General features: G+C 36.1%; 2 protein-coding genes across 3 annotated transcripts; one reads left to right on the top strand and one right to left on the bottom strand.

The window, feature by feature from the left end:
- Positions 1–1300: 1300 nt before the first annotated feature.
- Positions 1301–17572, top strand: LOC122345224 (sperm flagellar protein 2-like). The gene is given in 37 exon segments (XM_043239141.1): positions 1301–1442; positions 1595–1697; positions 1841–1904; positions 1906–2094; positions 2603–2773; positions 2959–3099; positions 3671–3750; positions 3904–4072; positions 4422–4610; positions 4716–4903; positions 5269–5437; positions 5767–5983; positions 6083–6186; positions 6353–6437; positions 7284–7336; positions 7447–7550; positions 7935–8179; positions 8287–8419; positions 9538–9692; positions 9775–9917; positions 10758–10885; positions 10990–11128; positions 11670–11807; positions 11911–12068; positions 12311–12394; positions 12489–12609; positions 13328–13451; positions 13539–13664; positions 13754–13892; positions 14555–14784; positions 15000–15106; positions 15372–15554; positions 15673–15765; positions 16119–16289; positions 16417–16614; positions 16934–17056; positions 17378–17572. Coding segments are annotated over 37 exon segments (5052 nt in total). The 5' UTR covers positions 1301–1384; the 3' UTR covers positions 17408–17572.
- A 468-nt stretch (positions 17573–18040) lies between these two features.
- LOC122345227 (serine protease FAM111A-like) lies at positions 18041–22113 on the bottom strand. 2 transcript variants are annotated; one of them, XM_043239146.1, is made up of 4 exons: positions 22072–22113; positions 21711–21876; positions 20794–20859; positions 18041–20692 (listed from the first exon to the last, which is right to left on the bottom strand). In XM_043239146.1, exons 2-4 carry the CDS (start codon positions 21765–21767, stop codon positions 18899–18901), a joined length of 1917 nt encoding a protein of 638 aa, XP_043095081.1. In that variant the 5' UTR covers positions 21768–21876; positions 22072–22113; the 3' UTR covers positions 18041–18898. The 2 variants fall into 2 exon arrangements, with proteins under 2 accessions (XP_043095081.1, XP_043095080.1); XM_043239145.1 differs by lacking the exon at positions 22072–22113 and having other exon boundaries at positions 21711–22063.
- Between the last annotated feature and the right edge of the window lie 735 nt (positions 22114–22848).

Here is a 22848-nt window from a genome sequence, read left to right as displayed (position 1 = left end):
TGAGGAATATGAAATAATTCCATATAGCACTAAATGAGTGTGTGTGTAAACACGTGTAGAAAAAATCAAGATGTATGCAGGCATCTGAGCTTCTATTACACTATTGCTAATACACTAACAGAGTATCAACCAGTCTGTATTATTATAGACAATAAATCCTGTAAAACAAATCCAGTGTTTTTCTGTGATTATTTTGACTTTGAACATTGCATTGCATATTATTGCTTTTGTAAGTGCATTGAGAAATCTGGAATATTTGCTTTGTCAGTAATTCCCCTGGTATTGTTTTTCTGAACCGCGCAACTCCATTTTACCCGTATTCCAGTATGAAATGGCCCCGAACAGCATTTTGTGCAGAGAATGCTTTTGTTTTCTCCAGACAGGATGGCAGCAGTGCTCGTAAAGGAACATCTTTATAGGTCAGTTGTCCTCATTTTCACCTCTATAAACCCACCACAGCTTTCACCCTTCTCTTGTTATAGTCTCTCCTAATGATTTAGCAACATCTTTCTTCAGTTCTCTCTGTATGATTGTCACATATACTAGTTTTTGCTTTAGAAAGGGTGGATTTGCTGTGTTTCGTATGAAGGGCTTTCTCCTTTACCAATAAAACACAAAGAGATGCTGGAGTTGTGATGTTTTAATTAAACTTCAATTGGTGCATTTTCAAATCATTAGCAATAATACAAAATGCATTAAAAATGAAATTCATGTTCACTAAGTTTTAAGTAATTGGGATTGGAATGTAGAATGTCCGTATAAATCATTTTAAGAATACATTTACAACTCATTTTTATTAATAAACGAAGCCCTGGGATGCAAAAATAAAAATTTATGAGGTGTATTTCTCGAAAAAGTAAACTCAGATTTTTTTTCCTCAAAATTTCGAGATATATATATATATATATATATATATATATATATATATATATATATATATATATATATATATATATATATATATATATATATATATATAATCTGAAATTTTGAGGAAAAAAAATCTGAGTTTACTTTTTATACATATATATATGTATATGTATATATATATATGTATATGTATATGTGTTTCCATATTAAATTAAATATGGAAACACTGCATTTGACCGTAACATATCAAACAACGACAAACGAACAACGAATATCTTTAGCAAAGTTCTTGGACATCTTGTTCACGAGGTACATCCAGTTTTCCACGCATTTCATTCGGAAAATATTGGTTGGACCTTAGTGCTCAGAGCAGAGTCTGGTTGTTCGGTTGCTGTGACAACACCACGCCAAAGCGAGACACTCCCCAAAACAACATGAGCTAGACAGCAGCATAAATTATACTTATATTTATATGGACATTATTTACTTTACTTGAGCAAATTCAACCTTCAGAATGTCAGACATTATCTGTCAGTGGCTGAATATAGAGCTCCGGCTGTCAAAAGTCATTGGTGAGTGTTTGTTGTGTAAGTTACTGAAATAGCTTTTAGCAAACGGATTAACGCGCATTCAAACCATTCAAAAATGTATATATTTATACCTGAATTAACAGGTAAAATACAGGCCGTTTTATTATTTTTGTGACTGTTATGTTTTATTTTAGAGCCCTATTCGTTCACCAGGGATTTTGCAAACGGTTATCTGATAGGAGAGATCCTGCACAGATATGAGCTGCAGGACGATTTTCACCAGTTCTCCAAACAAAGGTAAGAATAGAGATAGATAGATAGATAGATAGATTTTTTTTTTTGTAAACTTTAGTCAGATAGACACTTTATTGACTCATGAAGAAAGCTTTATTTAAATGTTACAGTCATACAAAGACATTATAATCTATGTTATTCCACAGCACTGCAAATGCAAAGCTGAATAACTTCACCCGCATTGAGCCCACCCTGCAGCTGCTGGGCGTGCCCCCTTGACCTGACCACGGCCAAAGCGGTGATGCAGGGCAGGCAGGGAGCGGCCACGCGTCTGCTCTACCAGCTCTACATTCTTCTGCAGAAGAAGAAGAAATTAGGCCTCACTGCCACAGCCATGGAGGTCATGCAGCCCGCAGCCACAGCCCGACTGCACCGCATAGGGAACAGCATCTACACCGAGGTGATACAGTCGTTCAAGGTCAAATAATTCTCCCTCTGGGCCGAGTATAGGTCTCTGCAGCGAGGTAATTGGAGTTACCGCATCGAGGCGTTTTTGACTGGTGCCTCATTAGCTGAGCTAGTAATAATGAGGGTTTAGGGGTGGGGTTAGGTCAGGGGAATTATTTTCATTTGAATGATTGAAAAACACCCAGCAGTTTAAAAAACGCCTTGAAAAAGTGGCGGCTCCAGGAATTGTTTTGTTCTGGTTGTGCTGTGAGGAATATAAAATAGGCTGTTCGCTTACTCTTCGTTGGATGGTTTTTAAAAAGATTTTTTAAAACAGGTCCGTTATTTTATGCAATGAATTATAGGCCGATTATTATAATGATTGACACTGCAGTCATCAATTACAAGTTCAGAGCAGCTTTAGAAATATTAAAACAAAATAGTTTAGTTCATGTTTTGTTTATCTTTAGGAACACTGCAAGTTGGGACCACATCTCATTTTTAGGCTGTTTGTTTCACAGCGCTTAAAGACGGTGGTAAAGCGTGAGACAGATATGAAGATGCAGAAGATCGCAATACGTTTCCATAAAAGAGGGCAGCACATGTACAACCGCTCAGTCATGACTGAACTCCTGAAGGAGGAGGACCGGCTCAAACAGCAGGAGGAGAGGAGGCTGAGAGACATTGAGAAGGTTTAGTAGATGTCAATAACTACCTTTAACCTTATTCAATCAGTGGCATCACACAGTTTTATGGGGATATAAAAAAACTTCTCTTATGCCCTCTTTGCTGTACTATGCATTGACTGGTGAATTAGCATGTGGTAGTGCTGCCTGAGATTGATAGTTTGATAGTTTGATGGTTTGTTGTTTTTCAGCACCGGCAGGCACGCAGAAAACAGCATGAGATCATGATTCAGATTCAGTCGGCTATTGTGCAGATCCCAAAGCCTCCACACGCTCGCATGTCAAGAGCTTCTGAGAAACAGATTCAGTTTCGCAAAAAGCAAGAGGCTGAGGTAAAAAACACTTTTACGATTTTTACGTTGTTTTCGTGATAATTATGCACATTTTCCTCCCTTTAACTTTTACCATTAAAACAAATTTTTTCAGTCACTGAAATAAATCTGAAATAAAATATAATATTATTAAATATATTAATAAATAATATTATTTAACTTGTTATTTAAATTATTTGCCTTAAAATTATATATATATATATATATATATATATATATATATATATATATATAAATATATATATATATATATATATATATATATATATATATATATATATATATATAAATAATGCTAAATAATTTAAAATAAAAATGTAAACTGCAAATATAAAAATAAATTCAATTCTGAGCATAAATAAATACTATAATAGTATAGAAATAATAAAAAAATAAATGATTTTTATTACAGTAATAAAAATGACCATAAGGTCATTTCTTGTTTCTTCTTGATTATGTTTATTTTGGATGAATTGGAATAAAAAAAAACAATATACAGAAAAACAATAAGTTGTTTTGACAGGATTTGATTGTTCAGTGAGCACTCTTTAAGATGCAGTTTGATTTCCAGTATGTTCATCGTGAGATAGCTCAGTTTGAGAGGAACCAGAAGAGGATTTCTCCTGCTGGTGGTGGAGCCTTCCTTTACAGGTGTGTTTGCATAATAATGAAAATCTAGGAGTAAAAACAATAAATGCACAAAAGCAGGCTGACATACTGCTCACAGTTCTTTCACTGGCTGTTACACAAAACTTTCTTGATTAGTTGAGACCTTGGTGTGACGAACTGTACCTGAATTCACAGTGGTCGTGTGACCCAGCCAATGACTACAGCTGACAAAGAACAGTGGAACAAGGAGTACATCGAGAACATCCGTCAGCGTCTGGAGGAAGACTCTGCTGCTCGTGAACAAAGAGAGATGCGGAGACGCCGTGCTCTGATGGAACAACTACAAGCCCATGAAGCTCAGCAGGTGACCACAAGCCTGTCTTATTTGAGCCCTTTAAAGCCTACTGTATCATATTTAATTTGAAATCACTTTTATATTGTTAGGAATATTTCAGGATGAACACTTGACTAAAGCAACTTATAAGATTATCCTTTTTTTAATAATGTTATTTGTGTGTCAAATATGATCATCAGGCTTTTATGGAAATGCAATCATTAATATGATATGCAATTATAAATATGAGCATATGCTTGAGAAATGCAGAATGCTTGAGAAATGCTTAATGCATGAATTTCAAAAACGGTGTCAAACTTTTGACTGGTAGTGTTCGTCTCGATTAAATCTGATTCTTGAATTGATGTTCTTTCTGCAGGAGGTATTACGAGAAGAACAGATGCTCAGTCGATTGATGCGTCAGACGCAGCAGGAGAAGAGAATCGCCGTGCAGCTGATGCAAATAAAACAGCAGAAAGAGGTACTGCGACAGAACCGGATCTTCCAGGAGAGACAGTACCAGGAAAGACGCCTTCGAGACTTCCAAGAGGCCTTGGACAGAGAAGTTGTGAGAGATCATAAACACACACACACAACAAACAACACAACCCACAGAGTATCAGAAAATGTTTATGAGTGCTCCTGATTATCTCCCATCATTGCTTTTGTTCAGATTCTTGCCCAACAGGAACGGCTCGAGCGCAGTGAAGAGATCAGGATGGAGCGCGAGCTACACAAACAGCTAGTCGCAGAGCGCACTCAAGCTCGCTATCGCAAACACTTTGACATCTGTGGAGGAATCCTGGGACAAATTGTTGATCTGGCAACAAAAGTTGGAGAATATCGGCTCCTCACAGCCAAGTATTTATTTCCCCGATCACTCTATTAAACAGCAAATAAAAGACGGAGTGGAAGGGTTAAATGCGTTATGAAAACTACCATGACGTTGAAATGAATCTATAAATTATATTTAGCTGGATTTTGTATGAACACTACTGTTCAAATGCTAAGTCAGTAAAGTGTGTTTAAAAATAAGTACAGTACAGTAAAAGCAATAATATTATTTTTTTTTTGTGTGTATTTCAAAATGTAATTTATTTATTTCTGAGATTTATTTCTGAGATCATTTCTTTAGTCTTCAGAGTCACATGATCCTTGAAAAATCATTCCAGTATGTTTATTTGGAAATAGGATTAGTTGTTTCTTCATCTTTACTCTTCTTTTAGTCTGATACCAGTGAAGCTGATGCAGGAGTGGATGGAGCTGTTTTTCAGCGGTAAGCCGCTGTATGAAGTGGCCAGTGTAGATCCCACTATTGCTGACCCCACACCAGAACAGATCGTTGAGCTGGAGAAGTCCCAAATACTCAACAATCAAGACTACAATGAGTATGTGGTAAGGGCATACTGAGTTACCTAGTAGCTTCAATTTTACTGATGCAAAGTATGTGTGATATTGCATTGAGTCAAATAAACAAGCACATTATTTTATGACCATTCATGCTATATAGATTTATTTAATTAAATCAAAGCCTTTGATGTGATCATTTGTATTTCATTCATAATTTAAATATCATTAATGTTTAGCTTTTCATAAACCCAGTTCCCTCACAAAGTCCTGTTTGGGAAACCCTGCTCTAATACATAAGAACTTTTTGTATATCATAATTCATAAGTGAAAACCACTTGAACGTTGCCTGAGAAACAGTTGATGTTTGTTTTTAGGCAATGAAGGGCGAGTGGGTTTGTCATGAAGACGACGAGAGTCAAGCCCCTCCAGTAAATGATATTCTGGATCATGTGTTGAGCCGTCTGCAGAGCATGATCGTCCCACCCGGCGTCAGCACTCCTCCTCCTCTGTTTCCTCGGTTCACCATCAGAGCGTGCATGCTGGGAAAATCCTGCTCGGGCAAAACCACCTGCCTCGCCAAGATCAGCAACGGTAGGAATTGTTGCTTCATCGTATTGAATGAATATGCTTCATCGCGACGAATATTAACTGACTTTCCTCTTTTGCTGTTTATTCCTCTCTGGGAATCAGCTCTCGGAATCCATGTTCTCTCAGCCAACTCTTTGATCCAGGACTCTCTAGCAGCCTATCAGCAGGAAAAACAGGCTGCGAAGGAAAGCCACAAAGAGTCACAGGTCAGGAATATTTAATCTGAAGCAAAGCTCGAAGTAAAGAAAAACTTTTTTTTAGTAGAAAATCAGCGGGCCTGAGAATATTTTTAGATTTGTTTGTGACCGTAATGTTTTCTGCTCAACCACTTAATTTACTTCACTATTTATAACTTGTATTCGCCTTGCTTAGAACAACTTGGAGAGATATGGTTCTCCAATAGAGCAGCCTCAGAGAGAAGAAGAGGAGGAGGAGAAATCCTCCCATTTAGAATCAGGTTTGTGAAAATATCAGTCAAATATTGACATTTGTTTATTTACAGTACCATTCAAAAAGGATGCATTCAACTGATTAAAAGTAACGACTTTTATAATGTTACAAAAGATTTCTATTTAAAAAAAACACTTAGCTTTTGAATTTTCTACTCATCGAATTCTTGTAATAATCTAATATCTTCTAATAATCAATAATAATGATGTTTTTTGAGCAGCAAATCAGCATATTAGAATGATTTCTGAAGGATCATGTGACATTGCAGACCAATGATGTCTGAAGTAATGATGCTGAAAATTCAGCTTTGCAGCACCAAAATAAATTACATTTTGCTATAGTTAGGGTAGAAAACAGTTATTTTAAATTGCAATAATATTTCAGAATATTACTGTTTTTCTGATCAAACAAATGTGACGAAAGAGACGTCTTTTAAAAACATGACAAAGTCTTACAAATTGCAAACTTTGAAAAGTATTGTATTTGTTTATTTCTACATATGTAACTTTATGCGCCCCATGAAAGACCACATATTTCCTTTTAATTAAATCATTATGCAGACAAAAAGGCTTGTTTTATTTGTTTTATTGAATTCTGTGCTGCTTGATTACTTATTCTTACAATTTACATTCATTTCTGAAATCTATTATATAAATTCGTATTTACTTAACTGCATTAGTTAATTCAATAATTAATGTATTTATTTTTCTTTACTTTTTTTATATGTTTTTCCATGAATGCTCTTTAACTAAACCAAAAATCCAATAGAGACAATTGTTTACTATATTATTTACTATGATAATGCTCACTTAAGTTCTAACAGTCGTCGACTTTTCTGTGTGTCTCACATCAGGAGCTGAGCCAGAAGAGACATCTGGACTTCTTGAAAAAGAGGACAAAGAAAAAGTAAAGGCAATCACAAAGCCGCACTCCGTGTGAACTCAGTTTCCCTCTCTGTGTTTAGCAGCAGTGAGCTCTTTGGTATGGTCCATGATGTCCTGTGATCTGTTCTGCAGTGGTCGTTGCGAGCACAGCGTGGAGCAGCAGTAGAGCAGGCTCTTAGGGCAGGCAAAGCTGTTCCTGATCAACTCCTGGTTGACATCATAGTGGATGCTATCATGTAAAGAGCTTCGTCTCCACACTATACTTGTTTGATTGTTAGCAGATAACAATTTTCTGACTACAGTTTTTACATTTTATAGCAAAAAACATTTATAAAATCTGTTTCCTTGAGTGCACATAACGTTGTTAATAGTATTACAATATATACAAATTTTTGTTAAACCCTTTGTAATATTGTTGTATGTTTTTACATGTTTTTTTTTTATGTCTCTAGTTTTTAGTAATTTAGTTTTAGTTATTTTCGTACTTGACGTTAGATTACAGTTAAATGTAAAATCTTGCCTTGGAAGCTAGGTAAAATAAAATTTCAGGTATTATTTATTTTGTGCACTTAATAAATATTCTTAAAATCAGTCTGATTCCCCTCCGTCATGCTCTTCAGGAACATCCCTGCCGACAGTGGCTGGATTCTTGACGGGTTTCCAGTGGACATCAGTCAGGCTCAGATGCTGGAAAAAGCTCTGAACGGGACCGAACCTGACCAGGCTGATACAATAACGCATAGCATCTCCGCCAAACACAAAAACACTCCTAAAGATTCGCCTCTTCCATGCTCTGCACTGGACGTGGTGGTGCTGTTAGACATCTCAGATGAGCAGGTCCTGGAGCGAGCCACTCGTCAGCCTGGTGAGTTAATGCTAGGTGTTTATCTTTAGCTGCTCTTACCAGCATGACAGGCTTTTTTGTTTTTTAGCATGAAATAATAATAAAGCTGTGTAATCTTCACCTATTAGTAGATGGAGAGGAGGAGCAGGAGACAGATGGAAGTGATGCTCCAGATGAAAAGACAAGTATCACAGATATAGACACACAAGATGCAGCCTTGTCTGATGAAAAAAACCTGGGGAGGAAACAAATACAGCACAGGTTTGTAAAACATACAGTGTGTTTGTAGTAAATCTGTATAACCTGTGATTGTGATCCATAATGTCCGATATATATACAGTATATACACAGTTACAGTTGGAAAAATGCAAGCTTGATTTTGTATTACTTGCTTATGCACTTTGGTTAACATAGCCAGTCCAGACACAATGAATGCATCCAAACCACATTTCATAATCGAAATCAAATTATCTACACATAAACAATGTGATTTATAAACTAACTCCAGCAGAAACTCCAGCATAACAGGCTACGTTGTAAATTCTCACGACACAGGACTTCACTTCAAACTTCACAGCGATAGAACATTTTTTCCAGTCATTTGTCAGTTAAGAATTTCTCAACTCTTGGACAATCAATGCTGTCTCCACTGTCAAATCCACATTTCCCTGTGAGGGCGTGTAGTTTGGCTGCCATAGAAATAAATTAAAAATCTGTTAACCCAACTTTAACCCTAACCCAATCTGCTACCATATGAATAGTGTGAAACAAGCAGAACATACAAAACATCAAAAAACCTGCTTTTGGGGTCCAAGAAGTATTAATCTCATATAAAGCCTACCTATATTTATTATTTTTAATAAACTAAACCATTTAAAGACGGTCTTATTTAATATATAAAAAGCAAAACATTGTCATTTTACCTTAACAAAAAAAACCAAACCAATACAGAGCCCTTTAAAAACCACATAAAATCAGAATTTTTTTTCAGTTTTTTGGGGGTTTTGCTTTACATAAAGAAGGTCACTTACAAATCGTCCAACATTATCGTCACACTGAACAGAACAACATACTGACTGTATTTAATACTATGGGTGTTTTGGAGTGGGTGTTTATTGAGTGATCTTCCATGATTCATCCATGCGTGTTATTCCACAGGAAGGAAAAGACATTTAAGTGATGTCATTTTGTGCTGGAAAACAGTGTAATGTTACATTATCCAGTCAAGTCCCAGAGAATAAAAATATTTCCATCCCAAAAAAAAGAAAAACCCAAAATTTCAGACAATGCTGAAGAAATATGTTGTGGTGTTCAGATTTTATTATAATTGTGAAGCACAAATTGAGTTGGGTTGGGTGTGCTATCATTTTTTTTTACAGAATTAATGGTTTTCATGACACATGGCCGAAACTGGAGAAATGGTTTGGTGACGAGCAGAATATTCTTTTGAAAGTCACAGCAGATGTAGATGAGGACACTGTCTTCAGTAACGTGAAGATAATCCTGATGGACACCATGGACTCAGTTGAAAAAGGTAGATTGTTTTAACCCTAAACGTAACCCTTTTGTAAAAGCATGCCTAGTGAAATACATTCTCTGCCAATCCCCCCCCACAGGAGTAGCTTTGGTTCAGTCCAGGAAAATGTCTACGTTCTCCTCAGCCGAACACTCTCGTCCGGAAAGTGCCAGCTCTGCTAAGTCAAAAGCATCTAACCCGAAATCTGCTGGACGCCGTTACGTGGAGGAACCTTTACCCAAGGCATACAAACACACATAATACATGGTCTCTCAAAAGACTGGCAGATTCTGATTAAACATGAAAAAACTTCAGAAAGTCTGTTTGATTTGAGCGTCGGATGGAGAGCCATTACACTCATCTGGCTTATTTAATGTTACTCAGATTGAGCTGTGATCAGGCTGGTATGAGCAGAAATGTGCTTACAGCAAATGGGATTTCCATTCGGTCTGCTAACTTAGCTTGCGGGTCAGATGAGATCAGAATTTTATGTCAGCGACTCCATAAAAAGGATGGTATGAATAAGACTGATGTGCTGTAAAAACTGTCAAAGCGAATCCACAGCGCCAAAACCAGCACTGTAACTTTTACTCAAACCACACCAGTTAGAAAATGTGTTGTAATTATGATTAAAAAAAGATTATCTTTTATATATAAGTTTTTCTTATATATAAAAGATGTACACTACCTCCTGAAATGTTGTGGGTTTTAAGAGATGGTGAAAAATCTTTTTTATTCACCAAGACTGCATTCATTTGATGAAAAATGCAGTAAAAACAGTAATATTCAGCATCATTACTCTAGTCTTCATGTCACGTGATGCTTCATTCTAATGTACTGATTTGCTGCTCAAGAAACAATTTTTATCATCGTTGTTTAATAATTTTTGACACAGTTCTTGGATAATTAGGAAGTTCAAAAGACAACAGCATTTATTTTAAATAGAAATTGAATATAGAAGATCTAATTTTAGGAATTATAGTATAAAGAGGGCTCAAAATGGTTTGTTGGCACACAAAAAAAAAAAGTATGACCCATTTATTTAACAGTTTTGTTTTTCTGTTATATTGGTCACTTTTGTAGGAGATCCCAGTGTATCTTGTGCCATACTGGGAGAGCGTCTGTAATTTATATGTGACTAACCTCAAGACAGTGATGCAGAACCTCCGCGGTGAACGTGAGCTTATCATACACCACCTCTACAACATCCGGTGAGAGAACAGCTTGTGTGTGTGTGTGTGTGTGTGTGTGTGTGTGTGTGTGTGTCACATGTAACTGTGTAATGTGTGTGTGTGTGTGTGTTTGTATGTTTCAGGGAGAACTTCAGGCAGTATCTACAGAAGCCGGATCTGAAGCAAGAGTTTGTAAGCGCCTGGCAGCGTGATTATAACAGCGTTCCTGACAACATCAGAGAGGACGAGGAGACCAAAGGAGAACTGCATCAAAGACTGGATGTGAGACAATCTCCTACACTATCTTCAATATTTTTGTTCTTCTTGTTTCTATTACTATTCTATTCTTGTTTTCTATTACTTTTAAAGTTAACTTTTAAAATTAAATAATTTTTTGTTACCCAACTGGTAGATGTTTTCATATATTATTTATAAACTAATTTAATTTAATAACATATTCAGAAGACCCTCAGGTGTATCTTGTAAATGTATCTTTTTTTAAGAATGTTTATTATATCTATTTGTCCCAGAAAACATAAAAATAACGATAAAGAATGCATAAAAATACAAAAGTATTTTTTTTACAAGCAATACATGTTATATTTCAGCCAACAAATTTTTTATATTATTAAATGTTTATTTATTTTAAAAAACAAAAATAAGTGAAGATAAAGCAAGAAAAAATATATATTTTCAGTTTCGTTTAATGTTGTGTAATGTTTTTGTTATTTTTTTATATTTGTTTTTTAGTAATATTTGTGTGTTGTTTGTAATTAGTAATATTTGTGTGTTGATTTAGCGTGTGTGTTTTGTTTTTGTGCAGGACTTGCGTGAGCGTCTTTGGGACATCTGTGATAAGCGCAAGGAGGAGGCGGCGCAGGAGAGAGCAGGTGTCATTGATGATGGCTGGTTGGACGATCACACTGCTGTTCTGATCAACCATTATTCTGCATTAATGCAGGTAAACACACACACGCACTCACTTTCTCTCTAAAACATCACAGAATCATCTTACAGGAGATGAGTTTCAGATCTCATGCTTCTGTTTATGTTTGCGTGCGCAGATAGAAGTGGGACGCTTCCAAGACTCATTGTGTCTTTTGAGAGATTATTACACAGCAATGTGTAAAACTGCGTTTCCTGAATCTATACGTGGTTTCGCTCGTGTCCCATTGATCGACATCACTGCAGATGACCATGTTGAACTTGAGGAACCAAAAATGTAAGAAACCTTACATTACCTTACACCTATTACAGGCCTATATGACTATATTTATTTATGCAGTTTGCATGTAATTTTCTCCAATTTATTCAAATATGGTACTCTGATATTGTCAGTGCAGTTAAATAATAACTAATAATTACTAAATAGTAATTGCCTTTTAAACATTATGCTATAACGTCTACTGTTTTGCATACTAGTTTACATAAATAGTGGTATAATATAATAAATTACTATCTTAGCCCTGCTCCTGCACCGCCAGAGAGACTTTCGAAGAGCGCTCAAGAAAAAGACTCTGAAATGGAGGACAAGAAGAAATCTAAATTGTATGTGTGCTTTCCGTTTTTGTCTTTGGGTGTGTATGAAAATGATAAAGGCTAGGCATGTTTGTTGAATAACTGGATGTGTTTGTGCTTTCAGGTTTCCATTGGTTTCATGCAGATCTCCCACTTCTGAACTGCTCAGACAGGTTCTTCACCATCCTGATGAGAAACTACTGCAGGAGTTCTTCCAGACAGCGTTCAGCGCCGTCAGGAGCATGGTGTGTGTTTATATCAGTGTGTTTTAAAATGAATTTGCTGGTGAGCTTAAAATAGTTTCGCTAGTAGATAATAATTTGAGAACACTTGCATTGCTAAACCTCAGGAAACAGTGACTGCAGTAGATAAAAATTTATACCTGTATTTATTTAAGTTAAATACACATTCAAATTGACTAAAATACATTAATGTTACATAAGATTTCCAGTTTAAATAAATGCTGTTCTTTTGAACTTTCTATTTGGTATCATGCAGCAGTATGCAAGCAGCAAAACTCTAGTCAGCACTGACAAAAAAAATAATAAATGCAATTGCAAATCAACATATTAGAATAAATTCTGAAAGATGTGACACTGAAGATTGTCCAGTGATGCCGAAAAGTAAGCTTTGCATCAAAATGAATAAATTACATTTTAAAATTCACAGTGAAAATGGTTGTTAAATTCGAATAATACTTCAGTGTTATTGTTTTACTTTTTTGATCAAATAAGTGCTGCCATGGTAAGCATAAGACAGTAGTGAAGATAGTAGTGTATAGTTTGTTTCACAATAGTTTTTATTATTTTACATACAGTAAACATGCTGAGACATGTGATTTCTCAACAAAAAAACCAAAAAAGGATAGTGCCTAATCAAAATTCTCATTGATGAGCTGTGTTTGTAAAATTTCAATATACTTACCTCTCACTGTGCATCTGTCTTCATGTGTATTTGCATCAGGTGTTGGCAGAGACACAGCAGCGAGAAGAAGAGGAGGGTGATGAAGAGCAGAAACAGATGGAGGCACAGAAAGTGCAGACTTCAAACTCTGCTACGGACAATAGAAAAGCTGGGAAAAAGAAAGGTAAAAGTGCAACCTCTCCGTCATTTATAATTTATAATAGTTTCGGCTGTTTTATGTGTCGACACTAATGAGTGTGTGTTGCTTTAGGTGCTCCAACTCCTCCACAGGAGCCCAGTCCTCAGCCCGTGGTGGAGAGGAACCCTGAGGAGGTCAAGAGGAGAGCAGAGAGGAAGAGAATCAAACAGGAGTTCACAGCTGCACTGAGACGCGAAGGTATGCCGTGAATAAGCCGCAGATTCAGGATGCTGTGTGTACATGTGAAGTATAAACGAAGAGTAAGAATGATTTACGTTTGTGTGCAGAGCATGCGGTGAAGCTGCGTCTGGAGCTGATAAAGGCTCATGCGCTGAGAACCGTGAGCAGTTTGCGGCAGAGAGCAGAGCAGGCCTACGGGAACATGGAGGAGTGGCTGGGCTCTCGCTTCCTGTCTGAGATGAACAGGTGAGAGGAACACCGTAGATCACTGTATTGGCTCTATTGGATTTATTTACAATAAAGAACATAATGCAAGAAAAGAATTTCTTGTAACTATCACACAGTAAAAAATATCCGGGTGCATTTTTACAGTAGAACAAACACTTGTATGTATAAATGTATGAATAAAATGTTTTATTTTGTAATATAAATTCTTAGTTACACAAATATAAACACACACAAAGCCAGTGGTAAGTAGCAAAGGTATATTTATAGCAATAGGCAGTAAAACATTATATGGGTCAAAACTATATATATTGCCAAAAATCATTAAAATAATAAGTAAAGATCATGTTCCATTAAGTTATTTTGCAAATGTCCTACAGTAAATATATTCACACTTTTTAATTAGTAATATGTATTTACTAAAAGTTTCATTTGGACAACAAAAGACAATTTTCTTAATACTTTCTACCAAAAACTAATACATCAATAGAAAGCTTATTTATTCAACTTTCGGATGATGTATAAATCTCAGTTTTGAAAAATTGCCCCTTATGATGGTTTTGTGGCCAAGGGTCACATTCTTAACATGTTTTAGGACAATAACCTAACAATACCAATTGTGCTTCTCATCATACTGTTTCATGAATTTATATGTGCATAATATGTTTGTGTATGTTTACCAGTATCGACCAGCTGACAGAGTTGGTGCGGCAGCACATTGAGAATGGAGTTCAGATCCATCATGAAATGGTGCTGCAGAGCTCTGATTTCTGTGTGGATGGAGACACTCTTGTTGTGGCGAGTCTGTCACCAGCTCCGCGTCGATCCCTGCTGGAGAGCCCTAAAAACAGCACTCTGACCGTTCAACAGCTGCACATCCTCTATGCTCAGCTGAGCAAGACTGCCCCTACTGGTCAGAATCGCCATTTACACAAACAAACAACTATTTTTTTACATTTTGTCATTATTTATTGACTCGCATGTTGTTCAAAAACTGCAAGTTTTGGGTGCAAAGCTGAATGAACAGACTGAGAGTTAAACAGAACCAACAGACGTGAACTGAATGCTAAGTTTCAGTAGAAGCTAGTTGCTGTATTTCGTTGTTTATGTATTGTGTGATGTGTTCAGGTCTGATGTGCAAAAATGAGTTGGCTGACGTTCTGCATCAGTTAACTTCTCATCATGTGGGTAGTGATGTCCTGCCTGACCCCTGGATGAATATCACTCTCTCACAGGTGCATCCTTCGCTCAGCTAAATGATAAACTGTTGTGCATCTTTGGTAGCAATTATTCATACTTAATTTTTTGTTATATATTAATACTTTAATTTTTAATAGGTGAAATGTATTTATTTTAAAAGTGTCTTCGTTGCTTTAGTTTAGGCTTTATTTTAGGTTGCAGAAAACTGCTTGATATTAACACTTGATTAATCACTGCACTATTGACTCTATTAAGCCTGTGTGTAGTCACTTGATAACAAATTTGCTATTGTTTGTGTAGGTTGATGAGCTGATGTGTGTATTAACTCTGGACTCTGAGATGCTGGACTGGCGTAAGTTTCTGCTCAGTGCGGCTCTGCCTTGGCCATTTCCTTCTCAGACTCAGCTATTAAAAACCCTCCAGCGCTACAGAGCCATCGACACGGCAGGAACTGGACTCATCACACAAGAACAATATGCACAGGTCTACAACACTCATAGAGAATCACTAAAACATTAATCTATGCTCAGACCTATAAACAACAAATTTTAGTAGTATAATCACTGTAAGTTCAATTTAACATGTTTTCTTCTATAATCAGGTTGAATTGTGGTTTCCTAGTGAAAGAGATCTTCCTGTCCCTGATGACCCAACTGAACCTCTGCCCTATGACAGACTAGCCAATCTTAAGAAGGTAATGCAACAGGTTAAAAGGTTTTATTGTGTACTAATCATGTTGCTATTTAAATTTTTACCTGTCTGTTTTTGCTGCACCTTTCCCATCCTTCAGTAACAGCATCTTTTCAAAGATGTATTGTGAAGTTACAGTGTTTTCATAGTAGTACATTGAGCTTTTATAGCAAAAAAAAGGATAACTTCTTTAATATGAAGTAAGACATAGCTGAATAAATGAGTAGTTCACCAAAAAGTTAAAATTTGCTAAAAATGTGCCTTTGACTTCGAATGCAACTACAATGTTTCCCAAAAGACAATTGAAGACAGTTTGTGTATGAACATATGTAATGTTTTCCTTGTTTGTGTGTGTAGTTTTTCTTCAGCCTGTTTGCGAGCACACGCTCATCTCCGCTGATGCTGGACTATCTGAGCATGCTGCTGTATTTCTGCTGCCATCCTGAACCGGCTCAGGGCTTCACCAGAGCGCTCAGCCTCGTGACCGGACACACACTGCACTATAAACACACCAGCCCCCTCACACAGGTACACACAGTATGACATGGTTAACATGTTTTCAGTAGATTTGCATTGTAATCATTTTTTTTCAGCCAAGGTAAAATATTTTACATGTGTTTTTATGAGATTGACTTTTGTTTCAAACCTGCTGAAGTCTGTGCCATACATGGAGGGCGCTGGGGTTGAGGAGTGTGGTGCTGATGAGGAGGAGGAGGAGGAGAGGGGGGTGGAGTCTGATGAAGTGGGCGTGTCTGTGGATGATGTGCTCAGAGTTCTGAGTCATGGAAATGATCGTGTCTCCTCACATCACCGCTTCCAGCCAAATCACAGGAGCAGAGATGAACTCAGAGAGGTAGAATATAACAGCTCTGCTCCAAAACTAAAACATCCCGTCAGCCAACTTCACCCTCCTTCATTTGAACCATTTTAGTGAAAAATATAAACAAAGATCAAGCATTTCTATTTAGTCTGGCAAGATGGCAAAAATACTTAATATGTGAGTATGTTTGCGTTAGTCACTCATAACTGTCCAATAAATATAGGTCGTTTTATATTCACTGGAAAGTATTTCACTTGTTTTTTTTAATATAGTGAATGTGTGTTTCTGTAGACCAATAGATACTGGAAAGGATCTGAACGGAGCTGTATTTAATGTGGTATTGTGTGTTCAGGAGCTGCTGAAGATGTTTAAGGAGCTAGGTTTTAAGGATGAGGAGAAGATTTCTTTCTCTACACTGTCCCAGCATCCATTTGTTCAGGACCTGATGGAAGCATCCTCACAGTACCTGCTTTCTGTAAGTGTAACATATAAATATGTAATAGCACACATATAATATAATAGAGATCAGTGGTAAGATCTTTTTGTGGCAAACTAAATTTTAATTCATATATAAAAATATATATTTTTACCGGTTTAATGATCTAAACACAGAGGATCAGACAATAAGATTAAGACTGCTTGTATTATTATTCCATGTTCCAAAAAAACTTTCAGTTTCAAGACAGAAAAATACACTTGCCAGGCCTTTAAGGGTCTTTATTGTACTCTATTATGTAAAATACAAACAAAGGTTGTTTTTATTAATTATGATTGTATTGTATATTAAATTGTACAGGACATTCACAAACTTTTCCGAGCACAGTAAACTGAAGATCTTAGAAGCTTCTCCACATGAACAATCAAGACAACACACACCAACACCAATACATGCATCAGACAAGGTACATGCTAATGGATTAATAAATGTATGTGGGACAAACATTAAAGCTGTATTTGGCATAGAAATAGGTTTAATGTAATTTACATCTAAATTTATCATGAAGCACAAACAGCTATTTTCTGTAAACTCAAGGATGTCATTCCAAATCGTTTCTTTTGGTGAAGATTCACAATTGCATATTCTTGTGCATATTACAGTGATTCAGTCAAAATCAGTTAATTTGGTTTATTTGTGTGGTTCAAAGATGATTTGATGTGGATGCTTGAACATGGTCCCTTACAGCTACAGCAAATGATCAATGTAAAATTAGCATGCTACACAAAAAAATTAAAATAACATGAACAATAAGTCTGAATGATTTGTGTTAAGTGAGTATGTATATGAATATCAATGTATACACAATTCAAGCTAATGAAAATGTAAAGAAAACAATAAAGAATTATCTATAGCTGTATTTTTTGCTCTTTTTACAGATCTGCAGATGAGAGAATCAAAAATAAGAGAAACAGTTGATATATTGTGTGTTTTGTTATGTTTGAGTCAAGAACGTGGCCAAGCTACTTCAAGCATGATCATTTAATGAAAGCAAAAATACAGATAAAGTGACAATAAAAAAAAATTATATTAAAAAGACATACAGAGTATACGTGCAGCTGTAGGCCTATTACTAAAGTGGCAGAAAGTACAAATGTGAATACAGCAAAAATATTTAAGAGCATTTATTGTGAGCATCCTGCAGGGGGCTGATAGTTTATAGTCTTTTTAGTTTATAGCAGATGATTACAGATAGCCTGGGATTACACAAGATTTGTATTTTAAAGAAATCCAGTTCAAAGAGAGCATAGTTTGCATTTGGGTTATGAAATGAGAACGATGCGACAATCAGAATCAGAAATCCCACGCTCACACACACTGTACTCATAGTAATGCAATGCTGATTTTAACGTTAATAATTTGAGCATAAAATATAACAATAAAAACCCCATTTAAAAAAAGCAGAATATAAATTATCCTTTGGAAATATACAGACACAATAATGCTGTCTGATCTAACAGAGATCATGATGTAGGGTGTTTTCTCCATGACATTAAACATAGAATGTATATGTTACACGAGAACCGGATTAACAGTTAAATGAAAAAAATAAATCATTACCAACCATAAAAAGGAATGAGACATTCACCTAAATACAGATTTTATGTTATTGAATGAAACTTTGGTGAATTTCCCTGAATATTTTAATATCTGAAAGTTTTGCATTTCAAACAAATACACTAGTCAACATCTGAAGAAGATCAAAACCTTTAAATCAAAGTTGTACCAAAACCAAAATGTGTTTTTGTCTTAAAGACAGCTTTAATCCACTTCAAATGTTGACTTCTGTAGATGGATGTTGCCTCAATCGGTACTCTCCCATTATTCATGTTCATCTTCTTGATTTTGTGGAGCTTCTTCCATGTCCACATCATCATCTTTCAAGCTAGGATTTAAAGTTTTATATTCAGAGAGTAATTTTAAGATGTCAGCTCTCCCACTTTTCTTAGCCTGTGCGATGATACTTTCGAGGACGGGCTGCATGGAATAGGAGTATTCCATAATGCTCCTAGTTTTACAGTTTTCTCCTTTGTACGCATATCCACCGGTGTGAACGCCAACCAGATAACAGTTTTCATCAAAAACTGGAGAGCCAGAAGATCCATGAAAGAAACAAGAGTTATACATGAACTGGTTGTCATGCGTTTCCCATTTCTCTGCCAAAGACTGTTGTGTCATCACATGAATGAAGTTGACATTCTCAGAGATGTGTTTATGCGCAGCCTCTTGTAGGTGCTCTTTCCCAATGATGAAGCAGGGGTCCATTTTTTTGACCCCTTCACCTGGATGTCCCACAATGCAGATCCCACCACGGTTAGGAGGGGGGGCATGAGTGTATCGACTGAGCAGTCCAGGACAGTCAGCGATTTCATCTACGTCTTTCAATTCAAGAAGAGCAAAGTCAAGATACCTGTCCATGTTGATCTTTCCATGATAGTATGCTGCCACATGTTCCTTAACCGGGACATACTTGGCCTCCTTTGCGTCCAAATCCTCATAACCAAATACTGCAGTGAAGGTCTTTGAAAGCTTCCTGGTGAAAGGGTCAAATTCTCCAATAACATGAGCATTGGTGAGGATAAATCGGTCAAAGAGTAAGAAGCCGGTTCCTCTGGGGGACCCCTCCACTCGAATCTGACACACAGAGTCGGAGAGTCTCATGAGCTGCTTCACTTTCTTCACCTCAGAGAAACTCTGAACGCTTTTATCATATTCTGCTCTGAAGAACTTCAGGGTATCAGATTTGTTCTTCAGGTTCTCTCGCTGCTTTAATGTCTCCAGTAAGTCTTTGAACTGAGCACGCAGAATTGCTAGAATCTCTTCAGAGTCTGGAATTATTTTCGGAGAATTAGTTGAGGCGTTGTTGGATTTCATTGTGTTTTTCTTTTGTTTTGTCTCTTCTTGTTCAGTGTTGATGGAATGCTGGTTAGGTTGAACGTTTTCTTTTACATCAGCAGCTGAAGCTTCCTCCATTTCAATACTGTCATCACTGAAGACCTCCTCTAGGCTATCTGGCTGGTTGTTGTCACTCCTAACAATGATTTGAAAATGCTTTTGATCAAAATATTCTACAGTGTTTGACATTTCATAGATTGTCTCACTATCCATCTCCCTGAGCGCACAATCTTTCTTGAATATATCATCAATAAATCGTCCATCGCGCTTTAGAGCGGTGATACAGTCCTCCTCTTTGAATGCGTACACACAAACATCATCAACATTCAGCCTCAGATCCTTGTTTTTCATTAACAGTTTGATTTTGTCCCCTCCTGTTGTACGAATGTAAAACGTGACTAAAGTTTCAGGTTTGTAAAAATCATGTACAATTGTTTTTTGCTCAGTAGAAGCATCCCCATCATTATTGATGAACTGTATTTTTAGGATCTCATCTTTTTCAATAAGACAGCAGGGGAAATCCGTCTTCACAGCCGCTCTAGGAACTGCTCCTTTTGGTCTCTGTATGACGATGTCTTTCTTTGTGTTTTTCTTTTTAATGTCCTTGAAAATATTGCTCCTCATAAGAGCCTCCAGTACAGTCATGGATGTATCACACGTCACTGCGCATTTATCATTTTTGATGAGGAAGTGAAAAATATGACTTTTCCTTTGTGTGTTCTGTTAATTTTAGGAAAACAGTCACATGCAAACACATTTCAATGACACCTTTGAATAAAATTTTCAATCACTTATTGATAAATAAACATAAAACAATATACCTGCTGAAGCTCATATTTTGATGGCACTGCTTTAGCCTCTTTCTCCGATGAGTCATCCATTCTTTCCTGTGGGAATGCCAGCAAAATGTTATAGAGTACAGTTCTATCATCATTTACCTTCACTGTTTGTTTGTGGTCACCAACTTTAACGACTTCCATAAAACACAAAAAGAGATTATTTGTTATTATATTATATAGATATATTGTTATTAGAATGTCCAGACTGCTGAGTTTGGTGAACTGTGACTGTAACTCTCCTTAAAATTATAGGAATAATACAAATAATCATAAATAAATAAACTGTCTTCCAAGTTTTCTGAAGCCATCTTGAGTTTGACAGCCTCAGTTTATATTCATTTTAATTAAAAAAGATCAGCTCATATCCTTTTTAGATTTAAAAAAAAAGAAACTTTTTTTAAACATGGGTGTAAATAACAGAATGTGCAACATAGAGAGAAAGGCAATTTGTGGAAAAAACAGGCACTTACATTGTATTCATATAATTGTATTCCATTAGTGAATGAGGAACAAGTATAAACAGATAGAAATGTACTCTGCATATACAAATTTGTTTTAAAATCTGAAATTGGCATACTGTGTGATAGTTGATTTAGTTGTGATTTTAATGCCTCTGTTTAATCTGCGTTTTATCATGTTCTTTTAATGCCCCCCCTAAAAGATATCCACCCAGACATAATTTATGGGATATTATTAATTAAATCATTGATAGAAAGAGCTTTCTGTCTGTTGTGCTTTTAACATCAAAAGGAAACAAATAAAAAAAAATATAGAGCATGATGAAAATTTACAGCTCATGCAATTCGATTACATTTTGCCGCTCTATAATGTACAAACAAGCATTCAAGTAAAAAAAACTTGAATAAAAAGGTTGTCATTATTGGTTATATGTGATCTACCTGTTTCACATCCTTTGATGATCTATCTTCTTCTACTTCTTTACTCGGATCAGCCATTGCTTCCTTGTACTTCCAGTGTTGTTTGACACGTCTTACAGTCTAGATTCTACTATGTTGTTTCCCTCTCTTCTTTTGTTTCCTCTCCTCTGCTCTGTCTTTCCACTCCCTGTGAAAGGAATCGAAAGTTATTGTGTTGCAACACTCTTGCTGAATAGCTGCCAAAAGCACAAGATATACAAGATATACACAACTTATAACAAACTGAATAAACCCCATAAGGGTTTTCAAATCTCTGTGTATATATATATATATATAAATAAGATACATGAATAATCAAACAAAGAACCAATGGCAATAGGACCTGACCAACAGCCAATCAGGACTTGACATGTACACCAGTGAATTCGGCACATTACGAGAAACAAAAGGAGCAAGGAATGACCAAAAACTGTGATGGGGAAAATTTCAAAATAAAAGACTATATCAAACAAACAAAAACACAAACCGGCTGCGACAACAGGAAACATTTGTTTTTATTTGTTATTATTATAATGTGTCAACTTGATTATTGCATGTAACCATAAAATACTGATTAGTGGTGTTTCAGAACTAGAATTTATTTCGCATATATTAAAATAAATAGGCTACGAGAATGATACAGACTTTGCCTAACGTGTGTGCACTCACTCATGCTTACAACACCGAATTTTTCGGTAAAACAAGATGGGAAAAAAATATTTCTAGTCCATTCTCCAGTGCAGAGTGTTTTTTTCCTTTTTTTAGTTGATGCATAAGATTTCCTGTCAAAGATTTTTATTCACAATTTATTTTATAATAAATCCTTAGACATTTTCAATGTTAACAGGTAGCCTAATCCTGCAGTTTTCTCTGAAATACTTAATTAATAATCATTATCGATATATTAAACGGGGGTGTAGGTTCATTTCCATCTGGGGACGGGGAACTTTCAAACTCTTGTTATAATTTTAAACCTCACGTCGTCACAACAGGACCGAGCAGGACACCGATTATGATTCAGCAGTTTTTTGTACTTTGTTATAGACTATTTAGATCACTGGTCTCAAACTCAATTCCTGGAGGGCCACAGTTCTGCACAGTTTCACTCCAACCCGAATCA

The sequence above is a fragment of the Puntigrus tetrazona genome, chromosome 5, assembly GCF_018831695.1.
Source record: "Puntigrus tetrazona isolate hp1 chromosome 5, ASM1883169v1, whole genome shotgun sequence".
Taxonomy (NCBI): Eukaryota; Metazoa; Chordata; class Actinopteri; order Cypriniformes; family Cyprinidae; genus Puntigrus; species Puntigrus tetrazona.
Note: the sequence above shows the minus strand (reverse complement) of the source record. Positions and strands in the feature narration are given on the sequence as shown.